Below are 26,993 nucleotides of genomic sequence, written 5' to 3' on the forward strand. Positions count from 1 at the left end.
AACAAAACAAAACTGTGTGTCCACTTTCAAATTCTCCAACCTGGGTCTATATGACCCTGGACTCGTGCAGAAACTGCTCTTAAAAGAAGGATCAATGCCAACTGTCCGTGGCAAAACTGCAGACAAAGGAAATGTAAGTATTTAAAAAACAATTATGCTAACGGTGTCAGGAATGTCGGCGTCGCTGATGCAGAAATGAGCTGAACCCCGATGCAGAGTCAAAAAGGCTGGCAGGCGAGGTGGAGGTCCAAAAACAATTGTCTTTTATTCAAACAAGCAAAATCAAAAACACACACTTACTGTGACATAGGATGAACAAAAGACCGTGGCAAAAGACCGTGGCGTGGCGTGGCGTGGCGTGGCAAGGCAAGGCAAGGCAAGGCAAGGCAAGGCAAGGCAAGGCAAGGCAAGGCAAGGCAATCCTGACATGACATGGGAAAAAACGCTAAATAGGACTAAATAGACGTGACAATGAGACACAGGTGACACACATCAGGAGGGAGAAAGCAATCAGGAAAACCAAAAGCAAAGTTACAAGAAAACAGGACACACAGGGGAAGAGACGCTTTTCAAAATAAAACAGGACATGACAAAAACCTTGAACATAATACATGGAAGCACAAGACACACATGGAACATGACACAAGGACTCAAACATAAAACATGGAAACACAAGAAACGTGACCTGAACTTAAAACATGAAAAAACACATGGGAGACAAACATGGCACATGGCACATGGACTGAAATCAAAAGACAAAGCATAACAAAAAACCAGGCATGACAAACGGCTGAGGTAAATTTCAGTTGTCAAGTTATCTGTGTTATTTGCTACGGCACCCACGTTAACTGTCAGTTGAATGTAAAATGACATGACAACATTTGAAACAAGCATGGCCAGGATGATCCATGGATGCTAGTCAGGTCTGAAGCTCATAACATAAACTTACTATATACACACACTAGATTCACTGACAGTGGGTTGTCCAGGACACCACAAGTCAGCAAGGCCGTACATAGCTGATGTACAGACATACAAAAAAATGTTTGTTTGTATATCGTCGGGGGGAGGGGCAACACCTAAACCAGCCTTTCTGAAGATACTTGATCTGTGTGGTATTTTCACCAAAACATGTCACATATATTTCATGATGACCACAGGGACTGTAATATCTTTTGAAAAAGGGGTACATTTTTAACATTATTCAGTTCACAGTTTTACCAAAGACAATGAAGTGAGTGCAAGTAATTTATCAACTTTCCTTTAAGTTCAAGGCTGTGTAAATAGCCTCTAACCCAACTAACCGCAGTCCTTCAGAGGATAAGATAAGATAAGAATGGCCTTCATTAGTCCCACACTGGGAACATTCACATTGTCACAGCAGCGCAAGGAGAGGTAAAAAAAATAAAGTAAAAAAATACAGTGACATTTACACCCTTTTCTAAAGAAACTATCAAAAACACATGATACACCTACACGACATTTACAGAATTTCACTATTTTTAATTGGCAATAAAAAAAAAATTGCTGTATTGCACTAGGTGATGAGGGATTATTGCACAGTGCAATCATCCTTCTCTCTCCCGCCACCTGCACTGGATCAAGGGTGCTCCCTAGGACAGAGCTGGCCTTCCTAATGATTTTCTCCAATCTCTTACTGTCTGCAGTGGAGAAGCTGCTGTCCCAGCAGACCACTCTATAGAGCACAGCAGATGCTACCACAGAGTTGAAAAATGTCCTGAGGAGTGCCCTCTGCAATCCAAAGGATCTCAGGGGTTTTCTGTCCAGTCCAATTTGCTGTTGAGGTGAACACTCCAGTACTTATAGGAGTCCACTATCTCAATGTTCAGTCCTTTAATGTTGACCGGTGTTGGGGGTTAGTGTGCAGGCTTGTGGGCAGTCGTGGATCAGCAGTTAGGGTATCGGACCCGTAACCGGCGGGTCGCTGGTTCGATTCCCCGTACCAGTGTCCATGGCTGCAGTACCCTTGAGCAAGGCACCTAACCCCCACTGCTCCCCGGGCGCTGCACGAGGTCGCCCACTGCCCCGGGTTTGCTGTGTGTGTGTGTGTGCACGTCACTTGGGTGGGTTAAATGCAGAGCACGAATTTCGTTGGGGTGAGTTCCCTCCAATGACAAATTATGTCACTTTCATTTTTCTTTCTTCTTTCTTGTGGAAATCCACCGCTAGCTTCTTTGTTTTCCTTCAAACCTTTGTTGTCAGTATATTTTTTACATACACCGAAATTCTTCTCTGCGCATTTAACCCATCACTGATTGACTGGGGGGGTGTTAAGTGGGGCATTGGTTAATAATTGGGCATATTTTACACCAAATTTTTTTTTCCTGCCAGTACTGGGAGGGGGATCGAACCAGCAACCCTCCAGTCACAAACCACTTCTCCAACCTCTAGGCCACAGTAGTTCTGTTGGCACCAGTCCACAAAGTCTTGGATCAGTTCTTCGTACTCTGCATCGTTCTCCTCAGTTATGAGGCTATTGATCGCGTCATTAGAGAACTTCTGCAGGTGACAGTCCGTTGTGTTGTGTCTGAAGTCCGCAGTGTAGAGGGTGAAAAGAAACAGACTTTTTCCCTGGCGTGTGTGTTTGTGTGTGTATTCTCTTTGTAGGTGCTGTCTTTTTCCTGTGGTTACCAGGTTTCACCCAAGAAGCAGTCACGAATGCAAAGAGACAAGGCAACAAATGGTTGATCTTTTGTCATGCTAATAGATTGTTGCTAACTAAGGGCAGTTGCCCCTCACATTACTTGGTGACACTCACATGCACACTGCATTTGACTAGGAGGGCCTCTTTCACTGCACTAAACCATCTTGCCACAGACATTACCCTGAGGCAATTCATTTGGTTCTATACCAACTGTCTTTATTCACATTTATTCACATGTCATGCTCTGGCTACAGAAACTGGATTGATCCATCCATAAGTCGATCCATGGTTAGTGGGGATAACTGAAAGCGTTATCCTAAATAAGATATACAGGTAAAGCTGTACTAAAATAAATTTTATGCCTCTGCACCAGTGATAGCTGTGGCTGGAGGAATTAATATCTCAAAGGCAGTTTTTCCTCGCCACTGTCGCTAAGTGCTTGCTCAAAGGGAATGTTGGGCTCTCCGTATTACAATTTAATTAGTTAGGGTCTAGACCTGCTCTAATTGGAAAGTGTCATGAAATAACTTTTGTTGTGAATTGACGCTATAGAAATAAACTGAACTGAATTGAATTGAAAAATGCTTTGAGGGAATGAGCAAAAATGTCCACTTGGACTCAAGGATCAACCGATTACATTTTGGTGGTCAAGTAACTCAGGAAGAGAATGGGAAGGTGACAGTAATTATCGGTGCATGTGTCATCATGTTCACATTCTATCAGAATCAGCTTCATTGGCTGAACATGTGAACAGAAAGAAGGAAGGACTTTTTTGTTTCTTGTTTCTCAGTGAATTAGCAGTGAGCAGTCAGACGAGCACATGGGCTCTGCTGATATTGAGCTTTAGGTCATTGTGTGTGCACCATGTAACAAAGCTCACCATAAGCCCCCTGCAGTCCTTTGTAAAAATAGTGTCTAAGTGAAGACAGCATGTCCCTCACTGGAAATTATTTACTGGAGTCATAAATATCAACATAGTAATAACTTCTAAAAACTACACTTAATGCCCTTATACATGCTTCACTACATATATCATATGAGAGATATACATGGATGTAAACTGCAACCTGATTGTTGCATGGAGGCATACAACTGTGAGGTGATGGACTGGACAACACAAAGGTTGCGAGCATATTGCTTTGACTATCCAGAGGCAGGCATCCTGCACCTGTACTTAACTTCCTTGGTCTTCTTCTACATGAACATGGTGCTCAGTTAGTTTCAAACACCTTAAAATTTTTCATCACTGCCCATATTTTGGAGCCCATAGATCTTTGCATGCCATGTACTGGTGGTGTTACTGTGACATAGTACACCCCTTGCCTTGCATATAAAAGACGGAGATAAAAAGAAACTGGAAAATAAATGTACTATTAATGAAAGTCTCCTGAAATAAATAAAAGTAGCCATTAATTATGTTATTGTTTATAAAATTTAAAAGCTGTTTATTTCCTAAGCACATGGACTCATTTATAATTTCATTTTTACATGTATTGATATATTTATTGCCTCATTTATTTATTCATTGGACATATTTATTTATTTTGACATTTTTTTATATATCATTTATATATATATATATATTTATATATATATATATATTTATATATCATTGTTGTAGCATTTTATGGCTCAGTGTTTTATTTTACTCTTTTCTGCACTCCCAGCACTCTCATTAACCTGATTTCCAGCAAGCTGCAGCAAAAATTAAAGCTCTGATAAACCTTCCAGTCCAGTCCAGTTAAATTATCTACTGCAAATCCAGTTAAGTAGCCAGTATATTTTATAGTCAGTATTTTGTGTAACTCACAGTGAGACACACAAGGACATCAAATCCACCGTGACAGAAGTGTATCAAAGATAAGATAAGATAAGAAAACCTTTATTTCCCACAAAGGGGAAATTTCAGCATTACAAACGCAGGGTAAGAGAACAAGTAAAGTTACATACAAAGAGATATACAAAATAAAGTCAAAAGGCCAAAAAGTTAGAGAAAATAGTGAACAAGAAGAAAGAAGCAGGAGCCATTGCAACCAGCAAGCAGTCAGCTCTCACCAGTGCCAAACAAGTATCAGCAGAATCCATAAAACCCAGTGAACATTAGTATATCAACAGGTGCTTTTGTTTGTTCTGCAATTTGACAAGCATGACTATTTGGAGAGCCAGATGATTTGCCTGCAATCTGAGCAAACCAGCAGACAAATGAAACCGTCGATGCTGCCAGCTTCTTCAGATAGCAATCTTACACTGCCATCTGCTGGAAAATAGTATAATGCAGTTGTTTTCACCTGTCTCACTATTGTTCTATTCTTGTATTCTTGTCCCCTATTTGTGTTTCTCCAGAACTGTCTCATCCGGGTGACGTCACGGGGTCGGGAGGCCTTGGTAACTGACTTCGGCCTGGCCAGGGAAGTGGTGGAGCTGCCAGTCAAAGACCCTGGTAGGAAGCTGTCTTTGGTGGGCTCGGCCTTTTGGATGGCCCCCGAGATGCTCCGAGGAGAACCTTATGACCGCAAGGTAGCAGACAACATACAGTTTGTTGCAAACTTTCAAAATAAATCACGTGGTTGCTGTAAGATTTCATGTACCAGACACAAGAGCGGTACTTGAGGATCAAGGATCAAGGAACTTTTGTTGTCATACCAGCTCACATAGGAGAGACTTGAGTAAGTGAATAAAAGAATGAATAATATTTTTTAATTTATTCTGTCTATGCATTATAAAGATTACATGTGAGTCTTTGGGGAATCGTCCCCATTGTGGCATGATCAGATTTTAAGAGGGGAGGAGAAGCTGAGTAGCTGAGTAAATCATAGTCTGCCAATCGACATAGGACTTTGACTGTTCATTGTGAACAACAATAAACAGTCTTTCCATTACTGGACTGAAAAGATAACATATAAAACGATGGACCACTGACTCCAAACTTCAAATTCAAGTAAGATACCCTACCAGTCAAAAGTTTGGACACACCTTCTCATTCAGTGTTTTTTCTTTATTTTTACTACTTTCTCCATTGTAGATACATGCTGAAGACATCAAATATATGAAGCAGGACATATGGAATTATGTAGCAAAGAAAAACATGTTAAATAACTCTAAATATGTTTTATATTTTAGATTACTCAAAGTAGCCACCATTTGCTTTGTTGATAGCGCTGCAAAGCCTTGGCCTTCTCTTAACGAGCTTCATGATGTAGTCACCTGAAATGGTTTTCACTTCACAGGTGTGCCTTGTCAGGGTTAATTTGTGGAATATCTTGCCTTCTTAATGGGGTTGGGACCATCAGTTGTGTTGTGCAGAAGTCAGGTTGGTACACAGCTGACAGCTCTATTTGACAACTGTTAAAAATCATAGTATGGCAAGAACCAATCAGCTAAGTAAAGAGAAACGACAGTCCATCATTATTTTAAGAACTGAAGGCCAGTCAGTCTGCAAAATTACAAAAACTTTGAATGTGTCCCCAAGTGTAGTCGCAAAAACCATCAAGCGCTATGACGAAACTGGCTCACATGAGGACCGCCCCAGGAAAGGAAGACCAAGGGTCACCTCTGCACCTGAGGATAAGTTCACCTGAGTCACCAGCCTCAGATATCGCAAGTTAACAGCACCTCAGATTAGAGCCCAGATAAATGCCACCCAGAGTTCTGGTAGCAGACACATCTCTACATCAACTGTTCAAAGGAGACTGCACGAATCAGGCCTTTATGGTCAAATAGCTGCTAAGAAGCCACTGCTAAGGAAATGCAACAAGCAGAAGAGATTTGTTTGGGCCAAGAAGCACAAGGAATGGACATTAGACCAGTGGAAATCTGTGCTTTGGTCTGATGAGTCCAAATTTGAGATCTTTGGTTCCACACGCCGTGCGATGCAGAAAAGGTGAAAGGATGCTCTCTGCATGGTTCCCACTGTGAAGCATGGAGGAGGAGGCGTGATGGTGTGGGGGTGCTTTGCTGGTGACACTGTTGATCCTGCAGCAACATGCCATCCCATCCAGTTTGCGTTTAGTTGGACCATCATTTATTTTTCAACAGGACAGTGACCCCAAACACACCTCCAGGCTGTGTAAGGGCTATTTGACCAAGAAGGAGAGTGATGTAGTGCTGCGCCAGATGACCTGGCCTCCACAGTCATCTGACCTAAACCCAATCGTGATGGTTTGGGATGAGATGGACCGCAGAGTGAAGGCAAAAGGGCCAACAAGTGCTCAGCATCTCTGGGAACTCCTTCAAGACTGTTGGAAAACCATTTCAGGTGACTACCTCATGAACCTCATCGCGAGAATGCCAAGGGTGTGCAAAGCAATAATCAAAGCAAAGGGTGGCTATTTTTATTTATCTAAAAATTTTAAAACACTTTTTTGTTTACTACATAATTCCATATGTGTTCATTCATAGCTGTGATGCCTTCAGTGAGAATCTGCAATGTATAAAGTCACGAAAATAAATAAGAAGGTGTGTCCAAACTTTTGACTGGTAGTGTAGTACTGTTACTTAAATGCCAAACCCATTTGCAAGTCAGTACTGGCCAACTTTACCTGCCCAACCACCTGACATTAGTTCACTCATGAGACCCGAATGAAAGAGATGGATGTTTTAAGTGAAATGTGGATCGAAGTATTAGCAGTCATATTTTAGTATGAAGGCAGTTTGATTCATTCAGGTTGCTTGCACTTTGTTGCCATTAGCGTTGTTTCACCAGATTTAAATTTCCAAATCATGTTGTGATGTGTTGTCAGCCATAATTTCACATATAAAAATCAATTCCTATCCTGATCCACCCAGTTGCTGTTCCGCATGCATTCTTAGTTTTCATGGCACTTTCAATGTAACTAACCTTGACAGTGCGGCTTGATGTGGTGTAGAAATGCAGGAAATTTGTTCTAAATTGCAATTGTTTTTCTGGGGAATGACCTCCCATACCTCCATCAAGTTTGCCACCCCCCATAAACACATCAAAAGTAAAGTTAATCCAGTAAATCTTGTCGTCCTCAGATGGTAATACACGAAGGCTGCGTAGATGAAAAACAGAGCGGCTCCTGTGCTTAACTCAGAGCTTTGTATTGACCTCGTCTGTTTAAAAATAGTGTTTCAATGCTTGGTCTCTCATTAAAATATTCCACATCTTCATGCAACAGCTGACAGTGATGTGAGCAGGCCTTTCACCTAGGTGGAGGACAGTCCTCTAGCTGGAGTTGGTGCTGTGTTACATACTCATGTAGACAAGTTTTGAAAGTACAGGCTGGACTACTGATTAGGCATTTGAGTACATTCATGAGCAGTGTTTTTGGTAGAGAATAACTATATAATGTGTGTAATGTATGTATGTAATGCAATAAAGGAAAGGCAGAAAACTAAAATAAGGATAATATGCCACATTTGAGATTAAGTTTCTTATGTCTTATTAGGTATGTTGATTTGTGTATTTTGTATTTTTTGATTACTGCATTTCAAAACAAGCTATATATTTGGGATTTGTTTTGTATCAACATGAATTATTACATCATATTTTTTCTTTTCCAGGTGGATGTTTTCTCATTTGGAATTGTGCTCTGTGAAATCCTTGCCAGGATTCCTGCTGACCCGGAGCTATTACCCAGAACACAGGTATTTCTATTCATCTGCCTTAATGGGTTGGGTTGAGAGAGGTGGGAGGAGAAATGTGCACACAAACAGAGATGGTACGGAAGAAATATGATCTCTAATGTTGGTTCTTGTGAGTAATCTTGCAGCAGCGTTCTGGATTAGTTGGAGAGTCTTTATAGACTTATTGGGGTAACCTGGTAAAAGGGAGTTAGAATAATCCAGCCGGAAGTAATAAATGCATGGACTAATTTTTCTACATCTTTCTGACACAAAATTTGCCTCATTTTTGCAACACTGCAGAGGTGAAGGAAAGCAGTCTTTGAAATGTGGGTTATGTGTGAGTTAAAGGACATGTCCTGATCAAAAATAACTCCTAAATTCCTTACAGTGGAACTTGAGGCCAAAGCTAAGCCATCTAGAGTTGCTATATCATTGGATAATTTGTTTCTAAGGTGTTTACAGTCCAGGACAATAACTTCAGTTTTGTCCGAATTTAGAAATAGAAAATTGCAAGTCATCCAGATTTTTATGTCTTAAAGAAACACCTGAAGTTTGGCTAGCTGATTTGTTTCATCTGATTTCATTGAAATATATTGTGTCATCTGCATAACAGTGAAAACATATGGTGTTTCCTAATAATATCACAGATGGGGAGCATATAAAGGGTGAATCAGATTGGCCAGTTAAGTGTTCCAATCTGTGTAATAAGACAGAATGGTCAGTGGTGTCAAAGGCAGCACTAAGGTCTAACAGTCAAAGGACAGAGATAAGTTCCTCGTCTGATGCAAGTAGAAGGTCATAAACTTTTACTATGTAGAAAGTCATATAGCTGATTGGCAACTGTTCGCTCAAGGATCTTGGAGAGAAATAGAAGGTTAGATATTGGTGTATAGTTGCTTAAAACCTCTGGGTCAAGTGTGTGTTTTTTAAGGAGAGGTTTGACTACAGCTACTTTAAAGGACTGGGGTACATAGCCTGTTATCAGGGACAGATTGATCATGTCTAATAGAGATGTGCTAAGTGATATTACAACTTCATTGAGCAGCTTAGTTGAGATGGGGTCTAAGAGGCATTTTGTTGGTTTAAATGAAAATATGAATGAATTTAGCTGATGAAGTTCAATGGGAGAAAAGCAGTCAAGATAATTATCTGGTTCTATTGCTGTTTCTAAGGCTCTTGTGTTTGAAGGTAGCTCAGTACCAGCTGAGGTCAGTAGGTGTTGAATTTTGTCTCCAATGATTAAAATTTTGTCATTAAAAAAAAGTCATAAAGTCATTGTTGCTGAGGGTTACAGGGATGCAAGGCTCAATAGCACTATGGCTCAGAAACCTGGGGTTATTCTTGTTATCTTCAATAAATTTTGAGTAATAGGCTGCTCTGGCAGTCTGTAGGGCCTTCCTATATGATCTAAGGCTGTCTTGCCAGACTGAGTTTGGAGGAACTCCACTTCCTTTAAAGTTTTTGCGCATTTTGCTTTAATATGTGAACCTCAGTATTATAACATGGCGCTAGACTCTTTTGCTTATGTGTTTCTTTTTTAGCGGGACAATGGAATCGAATGTTATCCTTAGTGAGATTGCAGCGCTATCAACATATTGGTCGATTTCACTTCCTTTCCAATTTCAACACTGAGGGGGTTCATGTACACACTGAGAGAAGCCAGTTGAATCTAATAGAGAAATAAATGCTGTGCAATGGCTACTGTTATCGTTGTCCACGTGGATTTTGTAATCGGCTTTAATAATTACTTTATTTGTTTTAAGGACTAAACTCTGAAAACTCCAGTAAAAATTGGGCTAGTTTGGGCAAAGAGCACTGCAATAATTGGTTGTATTGTTTTCCAGGTTGGGTGTGAAAGACCTTAGAATGAATGATAGTTGAGTTTAGGCTTTGGATTGAATCATAGGATTGGGTCAAAAGTGGCACCATCTTCACCCCCATGACTCAAGGAATGTGAGTATTAATATGACTGGGGGGAGTGGATTCATTTAGGCTGACATATTCTTCTGGATGAAGCCAGGTTTCGGGTAGGCAGAATAAAACTATATAATAATCTAATATTTGTTCATTTCTCAGTACAGCTTTAGATGATAGAGATCTTATGTCCACATTTAATTCTTCTATTTGTTGAAAGTGTGGAGGTGTTGATGTTAATCTTTATGCGGTATGTATAACTCCTCTTTTTGTATTTGATTTGATTAATTTAGGTGGTCAGGGGACATACACAGTCTATGGGATTTTGGGTGGGTAACTGTGCTAATGAGTTCAACAATAACGTTGAACTCAATAAGAATCAATACACTTATCACTGCAGGTTTGCAATATGTTAACCTGTTATTAATGTCACATTGGTTTCATGCAATTAAAAGCTGTGTATATAGAATGTCAGAAAATGTCATGGGATGCCAGGAGTCATGGCCAAACCCAGCATGAAACCCAGCATCCCTCTTGTTACACTGGCCTCTGTCAAGCTTTGTTCGGTCCCAGTACACTGTTCAGTGCGATCTCAAGCGCTATTTGATTTCACATATATATGTTTCCTGTAAAATTGTGAAGGTATGGGGGGACTTGGAGCTGATAGTGTTTGGTGTTTACAGTAACCAACTGCACTGAATGCCAAATGTTACTCTTAAATGTCAGTCAGGTGCTTGCCTGAATATTCCGTATTGGGGCATTAGCAATTGGCAGTTTTGACCTAAAAACACCTGAGTCACACTCACTTATGTATCATATGCTCCAAGAAGAATGTGACTAATGGCATAGGTTATATTAATGTTTTGTTTGCTTTTAAAAAATTCAGAAATGTTACAGTTACAGCACATAGATGTACTGAACACTTTGGTAAGTCTAAATCTAAATGAAACATGTAGGGTACTGTAAAGACTTTTTTTGTTCATGTATTTCAGGACTATGGACTGGATGTGAATGCATTTAGTGAGCTAGTGACTGACTGTCCTCAGCGTCTCCTGGATTTAACAGCCAAATGTTGTATGGTAGGTGGACAGAGGGGTTTACATGTATAAATGAAATAGCAGTACACAATCAAGTAACAGTATTGTTCTTCTCTTTTTGAAAAAAAAAAGTATTATTGATCAAAAGGTATAAGACTGCTATGTGTAATGTAATGAAAACAAAATGACATTGTTCTTACAGGAAATTTTATTTTCAATAATCAAAAGCTCTCTGTACCTATACTGTGTAGTTAATAATAATTTAATTCCTCATTGAATTTATATTATGTCATCACACATTTTGAGCTCAACCTTATTCTTTAAAATATTCTGTATTTGTTATAAATACTCTACACTAAATATTCTACAGCAATGCTAAATACTGTGGTAGTTAGAGAATGTTAGCTGAATCATCATTCACACATCATTCACACTGTTCCTACCAGTTTAGTAGGAGCAGACAAAATGGGATCCACAAAGATTAAACTCAAGTCATTGCACTTCTGCAAAGATGTGAACCTTGCTCACCTGCAATAAATAAATAAATAATAAAATTAAATTAAAAAAACAAACAAACAGAAATTATCAAAATCAATGTAATATCTATGTATATCTATCTATCTATACGTACACACATATATATATATATGTATAGATGGATATATATATATATAGATACAGATAAATGTATATACAGAGTCAGCCATAATAATGTATACACACATTAGGAAAAAAGGGTAATGCCATCTGTTGGGAAGTACACAGTACACAGTGTTATCGTAATTTGATTAAACTTCGAAAACCTCGTTTTCCTTTTTCTCTTTTGCGGGTTTTCCCCGGGCACTCCGGCTTCATGTGCACATCAGGTTAACTGGCTACTCTATATTGTCCTTGTCTGTCTTTGTGTGCCCTTCAATTGACTGACGACCAGTCCAAAGTGTACCCTGCCTCTCGCCCACATACGCACACACTCACATCATACGTATATACTCTTGCACTTTTCACAAAAAGAAAATAGCACTGGTTCATTTTTACCTTTTTGTTTTACCTGGTTAATTTATAATCTTTCATCCACCCCTTACACACAAGAAAAACTATCAAAACTAACAATCTGAATCCTTCTGCCACAACTGAGTGATATAAATTGCAACTACTTATCAATAAGCCAAACTTGAAGAAGCAGACATCGCCTCACTCTCCTCTCATCCAATCCAAGGTGGAGTCCTTCAAACGGCCTGCCTTCATAGAGCTGCTGGATGAGTTGGGAGAAATCGATGAAAATCTGGAGCCACCAGTAAAGTCTGAAGTGACCACAAGCTGAATCTTCTGTCTTGAATGCCACATATCCAACAACAGGACGGGAGTGTGTGGCATCGCTCACCTGCACTGCACAGTTCATACCCATAACAAAACCTTAACCTAACTTAATCTTAACTGAGGTGGTGCAAATGTATACTAGTTGTGTTTGGACAAGGATATGGAAACTTTCCTGACTTCTCATGGACACTTTGTGTACAGATGAACAGTAGTTTGAATTTACAGCATAGACTGTTTTTTTTTTCTGCGTGTCTTACTGACTGTAAGGTCTTGTCCGCTCTTCATTCTTTACTTTCTTCTGCTCTTTGCTTTAAATTTGTGAGCATTAACTCCAATTTGTTTTATGCCTCTTGTATCTGCTTGCATTCCCCTTATGATTTTGCAGGCTTGGCTTTTGATTCATTGCTTTGCCAAGAGGAAACCCACTGAGCAAGATTGGTCCTCGTACAGAATTGTTCTATACTGGCACAAATAGGTCACCAAACATCAACGTGTATGATGGGAAACTAAACAGTTTCAGAAATCTGAGCATATATGCAGGGGTGCGCATAGCTGGTACATAGGTACACATGCGTGACAAAAATCATGTGTAATGTCTCTTGTGTTACTATCTGAGAATGTGGTGTTAATAACATGATGGTCAAGCACGCAGTGACATTACGCATTCCTGATTTTTGTCGCGCATGCGTACCAGTTATGTGCACCCCTGCATATATGGATACACATAACAAATCATACAAAGAAGCAGGTGAAGATATTTGAATTTGTCCTGTAGAATTTGAGGACTAGAGAAAGAAGAGAAAGGGCACACGTCCACATAGTATTTACAGCTGAGAAGTGCAGTTAGTGCAATGGAGAGTGCTGGGATGAAGTGTTTCTACAGTGAGAGAAATAAAACGCTACAGCTTAGTTTTTAAATCTGTTATATAGGCGGCTAACTTAATGCTATGTTAATTTGGTCGACTACACAAAACAAGAAACTTACAACTGAGATGATAAAAGGGTGATAGGGTGATCAAAGCACAACACTCACCAACAACACCGACCAGTGTCCATGTGATCTGCCCACACAAATGGGCTTTTCTGTCTGATAAAGCTCAACTGTTGGTTACCAGGCCTGAAACAGTGATGCTTCCAGCATCTTTTTGAAAAGTTCAGGTATGTTCAACTCTTAACTGATGTTGGGTGCAGTGCTTTTTTTCATGCTGCCACATTCACTCTCTCCTCAGTGGGAATAACTGGATAATATGATGCCGTTGTCTGGACACAGGCCCAAACAGAAGTCGACATTTTTTCTTAAATAACACTGACAACCTCTAACATATTCAGCTTTTCAGCAACTGGAATATTTTATTCAGTTGTTTAGTAGTAATGGTTGAGTTGCATTAATTGATGAATGAAATACAAATGTGATAAAATAAAAAAGAACTTTCACAACAGAAGTTCACAACAGAATTTTCACAATATGTTGGATTGGGTCCAGCCCCCCGCAGCCTTCTAAAAGATTAGTGGATAAAGCTAATGGATGGAGAGAAACATGTAACTTCACACTTCAGAGGCAGATTTGTTTTTTTGCAATTACACACAAATGATAAAACACTGAACAAATATTAAAAAAGAATAATAAGATATTGGAGAAGCAGAAATCGTGGCAACTGTTTACGTATGGAAAGAAAACTGAATTGGGAAACAGACTTAACAAGGAAATTAATGATTTTATTTTTTAAAATTGAAATATTTTAAGAATGTTCTTGTTGTTTTGGCCACTCCCAATGTTTTTGCTATCTCTCTGATGGGTTTATTTTGTTTGACACCTCATTGGACCTCGTGTTGAGTGTTCCTGTGAAGAGCTACCAAATGCATGCACTCAGAACCAACTCCAGGCCAGGTGCCACACCTGGTTATGAAACTGCTTGTCAGTCATTTGTCCCATCATTTATGAGTGACCAAAAATGGGGGTGGGTGTATAAAAATGGTTGTAATTGCTAGGTGGTTAATTAACGCCACACTTTTGTAAAAATTCTTGAATTAAAGCTGAAAGTCTTCACTTGACTCACATCTTGAGTGTTTCATTTCAAATTCAGTGTGGTGGTGTTCAGAGGCCAAATGTCAAGAACTTAAAATAGTCCCAATGTATTTGCACCTAACTCTATCTGAACTCATTAAATTGCATAAGTTTCCATCTTTAGAGACATCACAGTCCCAGTTGGGTATTAGTTTGTCAACCATGGTTGTGTTTCGAATCATTTTAGACAGGAGGATTATGTTCCAGGTGATACAGTGAAGTTCAGGATGGGACACCAAAGGCTGGGTCGTGTGAGATGAACAGCTGCTGCATTTGCTTCAGTACAAACAGCTGCTTCATTGAAGATCACATCAGCAGTTGGATGATGTGGACATAATGCTCACTAACTTCCATATTATTTAGCATAATGATTTCAGTAATGAGAAGCAATGTGCAGAAGGTATTTACTGTTGATAAGGCATAATGGCTAATGTTAGCTTGCATTATCAATCTGGATGATGGAGGCACCTGTTTATTGTTATTTAGCTAACATGTCACGTGTTTTCAAGTTAATATGCTATACATATATATATAGATAGATAGATAGATAGATAGGTGTAGATGTATATACAGAGTCAGCCAAAATAATGTATGCACACATCAGGAAAAAAGGGTAATGCCATCTGTTGGGAAAAAATTGTACAGCAGTACACAGTTTTATTGTAATTTGATCAAACTTCAAAATAGGTATCTATATGTATAGAAATACTTATTACAAATTATTACAAATATTTGTATTATTATTATATTTATGCATGTTTTTCTTTTCCTGATCTGTGTATATATTATTTTGCCTGACTCTGTACATGCGTGGGTTTTCTACTCCGGCTTCATGTGCACATTAGGTTAACTGTCTACTCTATATTTATTACAGACTGGAGCTTTTTACACATAAATAATTTAGGTGAGTAACACACTGACAACAAAATTAATATTCTGAGTGCATTAGCCAATGTTACATAACATAATCTACAGTTGTTGATGTACAACCAGGTGCTGGCTTGACAAATGGGGTTACAGTCTAGGTGTTCATTCTATCACGGCAGACATTATTTCTGATAATCAAATTTAATGTTTATGACTGTGTACTTTTGTTGTTTAACACACTATATAGACAAGTTGTGCATATGTGAATAAACCCATAAGTACAGATAAAATGTAAGGGATTTCAAATTTTTCTTGAATTGTGTGAATGGTTGAGGCAATGCTCCCACCCTGTGACTAAAACATATCATTAGCTACTGCCTGAATATTCAAATACACAATAAAGAGTTCCAGTTTACTACGAACAGCAAGTTGAAACTGTAATAAATTACCCCTGCAATATTTTGTGGCTGATTAATGATGTTGCATTCTAAATTCATAGACAGCCTTCTCTTCTGGGAAGGCTTTTCACAAGATTTTGGAATATTTCCATGGGAATTTTTGCCCAGTCATGCAGTAGAGCAATAGTGACATCAGGCACTGATGTTGGGCAAAAAGGCCTGGTTCCAGTCTCCCAAAGCTGTTTGATGGGGTTGAGGTAAGGGCTCTTTGTGGGCCAGTCCAGTTCTTCTTCACCAAACTCATCCAACCATGTCTTTATGGACCTTACTTTGTGCCCCCAGGCACAGTCATTCTGGCATAGAAAAGGGCTATGTTTTTGGATGCTTACACATTAATATTTCCATTCACAGGAAGTAAGAGGTCTAGCCCAACCCCTGAAAAACAACCCCATAAAGAGGTGTGTCTAGATACTTTTGTCTATATAGCATATATAAGAATGCATTAATAGTTTAGACCTAACCACAATCCTATGTCTGTTCAATATGATTTCATCTACATACACACCCGCTGGGAATCAAACTGTGGCTGTTGGCTCTGTTGCTCTTTGCGCACCCGCTCAAGGATCTTAGAAAGAAAGAGAAGTTAGATGTAGGTCTGTAGTTGGCTAAAGAGTAGGCTTTTTAAGAAGAGGTTTGTTTAGCTACAGCCAAAAAATTATTTCAGTGTGCTTTTACCTGTAATTCAGTTACAGAAGGCTGTGGGGGATATTTCACTGTGTGTTTATGTGTGGTTTGTAAACACACCTGTAAGCATTTATGTAGAAAGGTAGTTGATTGATTACTAAATTGCCACCAACCCAGAACACTGGTTTTTGAATACCCAGGACTCAACTTTTGTTTGCCAGAAATACTGACACACAGAAACATCACAAGTAAAGTAAAATTTCACTGTTCACTGTATGAAAAATCACAACAAAAGTTATCTTACACCCTGCCTCTCACCCGTAGTTAGCTGGGACAGGCTCCAGTTCCCCCGTGACCCTGACGGATAAGCGGTATAGAAAATAAATGAATGAATGAAAGTTATCTCACGACACTGGCTCTCTGCCTTAACTGGTTATGTTGTGTGTGAGAGAGAGTGACAGTGACAGTGAGAGTGAGAGAGAGATAGAGGTGGGAGGGGTGGGGGGCACACAGCGTGTCAAGCACACCGTAACCATGACCCATAGAACTTGTGAGACAAGAAAGCACAAAGACTCTGGGGAAGAAGTCAATTGATGGGGCATGAACATGAACAGAGGGACAGGGAGAGCAGGAGAGAGAAGCTCAGTGTGTCATGGGAAGTGAGAAATGTAATGTAGAGAGGGTGTGTGCCTACCTGAAATTGGAAGATGGGTCCACAGGACAAGAATGAGATAAGTAAAGGTTCTGCTTATCATTCTACTTTTGGAGACTCTGGGAACCACAAGTAACCCTGCATCCAGGGTGCATACAGTTCTAGTCTGATAATAGGGTACTATGAGCTCTTTCAGATGTGATGGTGCCTGACCATTAAGGGCTTTGCATGTGAGAAGAAGAAAGTAGAGAATGTAGAGAGTAGAGTGTAGAGAAGCCAGTATGGGACAAATATGATCTCTTATCTGAGATTTCTTTTTTCTGAGTATGCATGCAGCAGCATTCTGGATTAGCTGGAGAGTCTTTAGAGATTTTTTGGGACAGCCTGAAAAGAGGGGGAGAGTTGCATTAATAGAACCTGGAAGTAACAAATGCATAGACTAATTTTGTGTGAGTCAAAGGACATATCCTGATCAAAGATAACTCAGATTCCTTATGGTGGCTGAAGGCCAAGGTAATGCCATCCAGGGTAGCAATATCATTAGTTAATTTGTTTCTAAGACATTTAGGGCCCAGCACTTCAGTTTTGTCTGAGTTTAGAAGTAGAAAATTGCAGATTAGGGACAGATTGGTCATATCTAATAGACAGGTGCTAAGTAAGGGTAAAACCTCTTTGAGCAGCTTAGTTGGGATGGGGTCTAAGAGGCATGTTGTTGGTTTAGATGAAAATATAAATGGATTTAGCTGATGAAGGTCAATGGGAGAAAAGCAGTCATGATAATTATCCAGTTCTACCTGTTTCTAAGCCTCCAGTGTCTGAAGGTAGATCAGTACCAGCTGAGGTCAGTTTAAGATCTAAAAAATGTCATAAAGTCATTGCTGCTGAGGGTTTCAGGGATACAAAGCTCGATAGCACTATGGCTCTCTGTCAGTCCGACTTTGAGAGGATTTGAAATCTTGGATGAATTCAGATATAATTCAGCTGTTGTGTTTACTGGAATACAGACAGATGAAGAGAAACAATACCAAGGTGATAGGTATGAACAGAAGATCCCAAATAAGGCTTTCTGAACCACAGGATAAAATCATTATACTTCTCGGAATTAAGAGGGCTAAATAAATTATTGAAGAGTTGATGCCCTTGTAGTGGAAGAAGCTAATTAGCTTGTCATCATTAGTGGAAGTGGTCAGCGTGTGACAGTTGTGAAGCAATTGATTCCATCCAGCGATTTGGTCGACAGTCCCTGGAGGTTAGTCATTGACAGAATGCAGGGGTCAACCTCTCCCTGGCTTAAGGCATATGGGGCTGATCAATAACGCTTCATCAGGAACTTGCTGAAAATATGTCTCAAGAGCAACCACTTTTAAAATTACCAATAGCTCTCAACTTTATGAAGAGATTAGAAACATGGATGGTCTTGGTGGATGAGGAAGGAGTGCGTTCAAGTGAGAAACAAACTGTCTGAAAACTACCGAGACAATAAAAACATCAAACAATGTCACACTGAATTTAAAGTTTAAAAGAAGCAGTGAGACACAAATTGCATCAAGTTCCATTATAAAGCTTTTTACAATTCATTGCCCTAATATCCTAAGATGATGAAAATGGGGTCATGAGGTCATCTGTAATCAGTGGTGATAGTTTCCAAAGACAAGGTCTAGATGTAAGCTCAGGGATAGCAACACTGGTGAAAGGTATTTAAGTACATTTCCTCAAGTACTTTCTCAAGTGTATGAGGGAACTATATGTCTGTCATTTTATTATGGAAATCCCTTCCTTTCAATTCCATTCAGTTCATCCATCCATTTTCTATACTGCTTATCCGTCAGGGTCGCGGGGGAGCTGGAGCCTATCCCAGCTGACTACGGGCGAGAGGCGGGGTTCACCCTGGACTGGTCGCCAGTCAATCGCAGGGCCAACACACAAAGACAAACAACCACACACTCTCACACTCACACCTAGGGGCAATTTAGAGTAGCCAATTAACCTAATGTGCATGTTTTTGGTATTGTGGAAGGAAGCCGGAGTACCCGGAGAAAACCCACGCAGGCACAGGGAGAACATGCAAACTCCACATAGAAGGGCCCAGACCGGGATTCGAACCTGGAACCCTCTTGCTATGAGGCGACAGTGCTAACCACTGCACCACCGTGCTCCCCCATTCAGTTCAATTCAGTTTATTTATATAGCACCAAATCACAACAGAGGTTGTCTAATAACACTTTCCAATTAGAGCAGGTGTAGACCAAACTCTTTAATTTAATTTTTGGTACAGAGAGACCAAACAAAACCCTATGAGCACTATGAGGTTCCCGTTCTATTTTTGGCCCTGAGTATATTCATTTTCAAACTTGTAGTGTTCAGAGCCAACTGGTGCTGAATCAAGTGACCAAAATTGAAGCATTCTAATCTATCAGACATTATGTATCTCACTCTAAAGTATTGAAAGGCTTCAACTTTTCCTACAATACTCTAACACCTGGAAACACACTGATGTGGAAAATCATCAAGAAGTTTCCTGTTAAGGGTTTTAAATGACACATTTCTGAAACTATAGCATCTTGTAATAACTCATCCTTATTCATATCAAAGCAGAGAGGAAAATGGAAATTGGAAAACATATATCTGCTTTGGAAAGAAATAAATCTAATGTGCAAAATGCTTCTAATGCAAAAGCTTAAAGCTTCAGCATTTATCTCTGGAGATACAGTTAATGTACAACTGCTGACTGTCAGTATACTGTATCTTGAGATAGCTGTTATTATGAGCCTTCCAGAAAATGGGTCAAGACCGTAAGTCAGAATGCACCTGCCTCCTATGACTGTCTCTTCTACCAGCCTACTGTTCATTCTCATTTACAAGCACAGTTGCAGCTGGTCTCTAATGATTATTGACCTCAACATCTGCTCTGCTCTTTATTTCTCTTGTCTATCCCTTCCTTTCTTTTCCACCCAAATAAATCCATTCACTCAAAATCATATGCTGATATATTGAATTTTTAAAGCAAGGTAATGCATGTATCATGGATACTGTTCACGAGGCATGGATTGCTGGTAAAAGGACACAATGTGGAAGACAGGGTTGATGATGAAGGAGGTCACATGACATTATACAATATACATAATAACTGTACATAGACACACATTGATATTAAGATTATATTAATTAATTAATTAGATAAATTAATTAAAGATGTACCACCACATACCCGTAATTGTACTTCCACCAAGTCTTACTCAACACATAAATTAAGATCAAGATGTCCTGAATAAATCAGCCTTTCAGGTATTGAGTAACAACACTCATAGAGTAAATACATAATTTGTTCTGAGCAAAACTGGAATAAAGTGTAAGTGATAAAAAGATCAAAGGGAAAACGGATCTTGCTTTCAGTCCATGTATGTATGTAGTGTGTCACCCTTTCAGTCTGTACCGTACTTCTGTCCATCCATTTTATATACCACTTATCTGTCAGGGTCGCGGAGGGGCTGGAACCTGTCCCAGGGTTCACCCTGGACTGGCCGCCAGTCAATCGCAGGGCCAACACACAAGGACAGACAATCACACACGCTCACACACTCACACCTAGGGACAATGTAGAGTAGCCAGTTAACCTAATGTGTGTGTTTAGGGGACTGTGGGAGGAAGCCGGAGTACCTGGAGAAAACCTGCATGCACAGGGAGAACATGCAAACTCCACACAGAAAGGCCCAGACCACGACTAGAACCTGGAACCCTTTTGCTGTGAGGCGACAGTGCTAACCACTGCACCACCATGTACACCCTGTACTGTACTTAAACTTAAGATGCTCTAGTGAAGTAATTTTATCTGCCACTAGATAGTGCTGTTGTACAACACACTGTCAGTTCTCTAAAGTGCATGCCTGCCTAAAATCCAGAGCTGCTTTCCTTTTTTAATTTTTTTACATTTCTGCTTTTAACCAGCAATGATCCATTTAAGAAGAAGAATGTATAATGCATTTAGAAAGTTATTTTTCTTTAGAACCATTTTAATAAATAAAAAATAACATTGTTTGAGCAGTGATTAGGCATGCCTGGAAATATGTGTTGTATGTTTCACAATAGGATCATGTGCACAACACATTTTTGCCACAGTAGCTGAGCATTTCATTCCACTATACCTGTAGCTTCACGTGTATTCTTCTTCAAAAATACTGTTTATGAACTGGGGGTTCACAATCCTCACAATCCAGTCTTCCATTTCACTTTGATTCGATTTTAAACATTTTTGTTTCTGGCACTGACGGCTATGCCATCGTTAGACTATTGTGTCATGATTTTTAAAGACACGTCACACTGAGGTCAGATGGACAAATTCAAATAATTAATTTAAAATGTAGTAAGTATAACAATTATTATTTGACCAATTAATTAGGAACAAGCTGTTAAACACAAGAACAGAAGGAAGACTAACTACATCGGACAGGGGTACTTTACAGCAACAGCTTGAGTTCACCTTTTTGCTGGTTAGCCAAATAATAGTCAAATCAAAGTAAAGAGTTCACCACAAAAAACACAACCTTGAAGATTCAGCAACAAACAAAAAAAGAAGACAGACCATTCCATTTCTTACAAAGATTCACAAGTCTGTCCAGCATAAAATAAGAGTTAACCTCCAGTGCCAGTCAGTTGATGGTCTTCATGCAGCCAGGATAAGTGTCTGAAGTGCAGCTGCAGGCCAGGCCACAGGTAAGCTAGCTGTGATATCTTTGAAGTGTTATTTGTATTTATTCATTGTTACACATTTATCGATTTTTACATCACATGTCATAGGAAATAAACCTATGAATCCCTGAATCAGGTTTTGAATGAGACAAGACCTCAGGCAGGTTTAGTCTGAGACTGAGAAACTGGAACAATGGAACTTCTTGTTTTTGTAGATATTATTATTTTCATTTTTATCTTTATTTTTCTTCTTCTTATTATTATTATTGCTGGCAGGGTGACGCAGTGGTTAGCATCCCGGTCTGGACCATTCTGTGTGGACTTTGCACAGAGGTTTGTCTCCAGTTTGCTGGCCCCTGCCCGATGGCATCACCAGCATTATCCAGGACCAGAAGGACCCTCTGTGACCACCTCCATCCTGGGCCCCACCTGCTCAGCCTGCTGCAGGGGTATCAAAAGCAGAAAAACAGACTGAAAAACAGCTTCTATCCGTGGGATGTTAGGACACTCGACTCCCATACGAGCCACTGACTTTCATCACGTTTTATCCAACATGTGCAATACATTCACTACCTATTTTTTTAAAAATAATAATAACTTTATTTATATAGCACATTTAAAAAAAAAAACAGGTTTCCAAAGTGCTTAATAAAGTGCTTAACAAAAAGAGAGCGACAGAGCGAGAGAAAAGAGAGAGAGAGAGATAAAAAGGAGCTATATAATTTAAAACCAATAACTTAAAGGGGACAGTAAAAAGACAACATCATGTAAAAGCCAGTGTGTAAACGTGTGTTTTGAGAAGTGATTTAAAAGAAGTCACTGTAAGCCTTCCTGGAGAAGGTCTGAACTCGTTGGAGGTGTGAGAGGGACTTGTGGGAGATGCCTGACAGAAGAGAGTTGCAGTAGTCTAACCTGGAGAAAATGAAGGTATGGATCACCTTTCTGAGGTCAGGCTGTGGGAGGAGTGGTTTTAGTCTTCAGATCATATGCAGTTGGATGAAGTAGCATTGGATGATTTTTTTAACATGGGGAGGTTTGAGTCAAATATAACACCGAGGTTTCTGCCTGTGAGTTTTTGACTGGTGGACAGAGGACCAAGGCTGATTGGTGTCTGGTTATGCTGTTTTTGAATTGTTGAGCTGAAGAAAGTTTTGAAAAGTTCATTTGTATGAAAATGAATTTAGATGACTGACATGTCATATACTTGTGGTGTTTAATTTATTCTTGTTTTTATTGCTTGTTCTGTTTTTTTTTTTATCCCAAATGCGCCTTCAGCTGTGGCTCTTTTCAGTTTCACTGTACAGCTGACTTTGCAATGACAATTAAGACTTCTTATTTTGAAGGTTATTGTGAAGGTCATTTTGTTAACATGATTAGAGCACAAACACCAGTCTCTTGGGTGAAAGTGGCGTGGGATCAACCACAAGCTCAATCTCTTGGGTACCTTCTGTGTTTGAATAAGACTGAGAGACAGTGACAAAGACCAGTATTTAAACCTTGGAATGAGACTGGGCTGGAGTAGCTTTAAAGGGAGGCCTAAAGAGAGGGAGTGGGATTTTTCCAGTTGAATTGCTCCTGGAGTGTTTCCAGTGTTACCAACTGCGGCTTTAAGGAGCTGAGCAGGTCGACAAACACCGCCTGGAATGTTAGGATGGACCTGGCAGCAAAGGCGACTGCAGCAGGTGTAATCTTTGTGTTGAAGAGCTAGCCAGTGATAGTGCCTGCAGAACTGTGTATGCTGGACAGGTGAACTTTTTCTCTCCCCCTGTAGGCACAGATCAGCTCCAACAGGATGGGTCATGTTTCTGTGCCCTCCAAGGTCAAGGTAGTGCTAATGAGCATATAAGTGAAAATACAAATGGAGGATCCCTATAGGGTTGGCTGACAGGACGAGATAACCATTTTTTATTTGTTTATTTTTTTAATTTAAGTTACTTTATTAATCCCAAACTGGGAAATTACTTCTCTGCATTTAACCCATCACTGACTTGCTCAAGGGCACATCAGTCAGCTAATGGGGGGTGGGGACATTATCACTCCACCACAGTCAAATTTTTCCTGCCCGTCCGGTGGGGGAATCAAACCAGCAACCTTCCGATCACTAGCCGCTTCTCAAACCTCTAGGCCACCAAAGAACCATCAGAAAATTTCCTGTACTGCTATATACAGAGGTAGCCAGTCTCTCAAGATGTATCAGGTCAGTGGGCATGTCTGTTTCAGGACCATATTAGATTCTTCTATGATTTTTGCATCTGTGTGATGAAATGTGTTCATTTGTAGTAGTAGGATTAGTCAGACACTGACAGCTCTGTTTCAACAATTATTATGTGTAAAAAAAATGGTGGCCTACTAAACACACCCATCACAGGAATACATGGATGACAAGAAACATTAAAGTAAAAATAAAAAGTACATTTAAATGTAAACACTACTTTTACAGGCATCCATCCATTTTCTATACCTTATCCGTCAGGGTCGCGGGGCTTTTACAGGCAGTTTTACATTTTGAAACTGATCTGCACAGTGCGTGAGGTCTCCTCAGCTTCACGTAGCAGACCTGCGGTAGGTCATCTCAGCTCTCCCATTCCTGCTGTATTGACGTGTTGTTTGCAGATGGAACAGGAAGGCTGATCTGTGCCTCCAGAGGTCATTCTTACTACAGTTGCCACTTGTTGCCAAAAGCAGCTCGCGGTTCCGTTCAACATTAAACATACTTCAGGTAGCCCATTTATTTATTCAACAGCCTAGACCTGCATGTCTACAGGGTGAACTTGTTAAGTTGAACGTTAACAAGACTGAAAGAAGACTCCTGTGATTTCTTGTGACTCTTGATTATATTTCGGCGCATTTGACGGAGAGGAGCATGGTTGATAACACAAGTATAGCAACTAAATCTGCTTTGGTAAGCATTTGGATTTTTACACTTAACTCCACCGTTTATTTTATCTTCTTTTTCAAATGCACACAGAAACTAAATATGTGAATATTATATAAATATTATTGATATTGTTCAGCAACTTAGTGCAAGTTTTTTCCTGTTCGCTTCAATGGTTGCGTGAAATATTTCACAGGTTTACCTCTTTATATAACACTTGAAAGGCATACAAAACTGTCTCCGTGTGTGTGTGATGGGGTTAACGGGATAAGCACAGGGTTTTATCAAACTAAGTGCCGGTGATAATCATTATACGATCATCCTCTCGTCCCTACCCAGGAAGGCTCTTTCTCGTCTGCTAGCAGCCTTCCGCTCCAAGCTCCCACCGCCTCCTCCCACAGCCTGTTCCACGGCGCCCAGTGCCACCAGACCGGCAGCGGCGGCATGAAGCTCGAGGCGGTCATGGAGAACCTGCAACGGCAACAGGCAGCGCGGCTGGCACTGGAAGAGAAGCTCCGGCAGGCGGAGACAGAGAAAGACATCCGCTCCATGGTGCAGTCTCAGATACACCAACAAGCAGTGGCTTTCCGCCACTACCAGACTGCGATGCGAGGCGCCCTCACGGCCGGAGTTGCCAGCTCGTGTTCCGGAGTGACGCTCTCACACATGGAGGTCCGTACCGCCGATGACGAAGGGGACTCCTCCAGACCGGGCAGCGAGGATAACGGACAGGTTGAGGAGGAAGATGCCATGGATGAGCATGAGATTATGAATGAAGAGGAGGAGGAGGAGGAGGGCGAAGACGAGGTCGGGTTGAGCCACTACCAGCACCGACAGTCCTCGCTCCAGGGAGGCAGTCTGCCTCCGACAAGCGTCCCGATGCATATCATGGCCAGAGTGCCGACGGCATTCGCCCCGGCTGGCCGCGCAGAGTCTCCATCGGCGCAGTCCCAGTCCCAGCATCACGAGTGGACCTACGAGGAGCAGTTCAAACAAGTAAGACAGCAATTACCCACCGAACATTTCATCCCTCTACAACACCACACTCCAGGGTTCGTTTCAGCGTCATTTAAAACTGCTGTAATGCACTTTCCGAGCGAGGCTTGAGAAGCCTGTGTTCACGTAAGCCACACTTCCTATGCCCTGAAGTGCACACCAAACGCAGCTGCAGAAACGTGGAGTTTCATATAAAGTTTTATATAAAGTGATCTAACGGATTTGCTGATTGTAAAAGTTGAAAACTGTCAAATATCAGCATCTGTTGAACTGGGATTAGAACTAAATGACAAGCGAGAATGAGGGTGTAAAATGTAAGCTATAGCTTCATCAATGGATAATACGTAATTTATTAATGCTTTACAGATCGGGTGATTAAAAACTATTTTGAAGTTGCCATGTGCCATGAAAACCCCCTTTGACTGACCTTTGAACAATTCAGCCACTCACCATATGGAAATGAGCTGAGGATCTGGAATATTAAATCAGTCTGTTAACAACTTCAATACCATCATTTGATACTTTACAAACATTTAACTGCTTTGTTACTAGCTAAAAAGTTTTACTTTGTTATAAGCCATTAATAACAAGAAATGCCAGGATGTTAAAATAGGCTTTGACGTGTGTCTGTAATATTGTCACACACATCGGTCAACCATAAATACATTGCTAAAAAAAAAATAAAAATAAAAATATGAATGTATTTTGTTCCAAAGACTTTTCTAAAAGGTGAATGGCCAAACAGTCACATCAGTCCAAAATAAGGTAATCAGAAGTATTTATGTATCTTCATCATTTATGTATCTTATCATGTATCAGGTAAACCTCAACAGGGTTCTTTCAGCCTGGCTGCCAAAAGTTGCTCTTCTTAATAGTTTATGACTGGAGGCTTTGAAATTAATTATTCGTCAACCACTAACAAGTCATTATCATAAAGCATTTGTGAATACTTCTACATTTGTGATGTCTTTAGTTTGTACATGTTTGATAGCTTTGTTAGCGGCCAGTTAATGACAGTAAGTTATCTGATTGATAGACAGTTGCTTGTGTATTTCACCCTGAAAAAGCCAGATCTATACTTTCTGAGTGATTGTGGATGCTCTGTGTCATCTTTTATTTATGATGGATGATTTACCGACTCCCTTAAATGTGATTTGTACATTAGTGCCTGCATTAGTGCTGCACATTAAAGCAACTCAGTGCATGGAAATGCCATTTACATAGGGGACGAAACAGTAGATTCAAAAAGGA

The 26,993-nt window shown here is 40.1% G+C and overlaps 2 protein-coding genes across 5 annotated transcripts in view; both read left to right on the forward strand.

Moving 5' to 3' along the window:
- zgc:162952 (PKc_LIMK_like_unk domain-containing protein) overlaps positions 1–14,571 on the forward strand; it is a 45,058-nt gene extending 30,487 nt beyond the window's left edge. For all 3 annotated transcript variants that reach the window (XM_046386070.1, XM_046386068.1, XM_046386069.1), the window contains exons 6-9: positions 5,009–5,182; positions 8,189–8,272; positions 11,158–11,244; positions 12,419–14,571. In XM_046386070.1, coding sequence (XP_046242026.1) covers positions 5,009–5,182; positions 8,189–8,272; positions 11,158–11,244; positions 12,419–12,523 — 450 coding nt within the window. In that variant the 3' untranslated portion in view covers positions 12,524–14,571. The remainder of the gene's footprint in view (positions 1–5,008; positions 5,183–8,188; positions 8,273–11,157; positions 11,245–12,418) is intronic.
- A 9,869-nt stretch (positions 14,572–24,440) lies between these two features.
- The window catches only part of arid3c (AT rich interactive domain 3C (BRIGHT-like)), an 83,094-nt gene continuing 80,541 nt past the window's right edge, over positions 24,441–26,993 (forward strand). For both annotated transcript variants that reach the window (XR_006843142.1, XM_046386072.1), the window contains exons 1-2: positions 24,441–24,773; positions 25,086–25,742. Coding sequence is in view for 1 of the 2 variants with exons in the window: in XM_046386072.1 (XP_046242028.1) it covers positions 24,735–24,773; positions 25,086–25,742 (696 nt within the window). In the remaining variant the exon portion in view is untranslated. The remainder of the gene's footprint in view (positions 24,774–25,085; positions 25,743–26,993) is intronic.

The sequence above is a fragment of the Scatophagus argus genome, chromosome 4 (assembly GCF_020382885.2).
Source record: "Scatophagus argus isolate fScaArg1 chromosome 4, fScaArg1.pri, whole genome shotgun sequence".
Classification (NCBI taxonomy): Eukaryota; Metazoa; Chordata; class Actinopteri; family Scatophagidae; genus Scatophagus; species Scatophagus argus.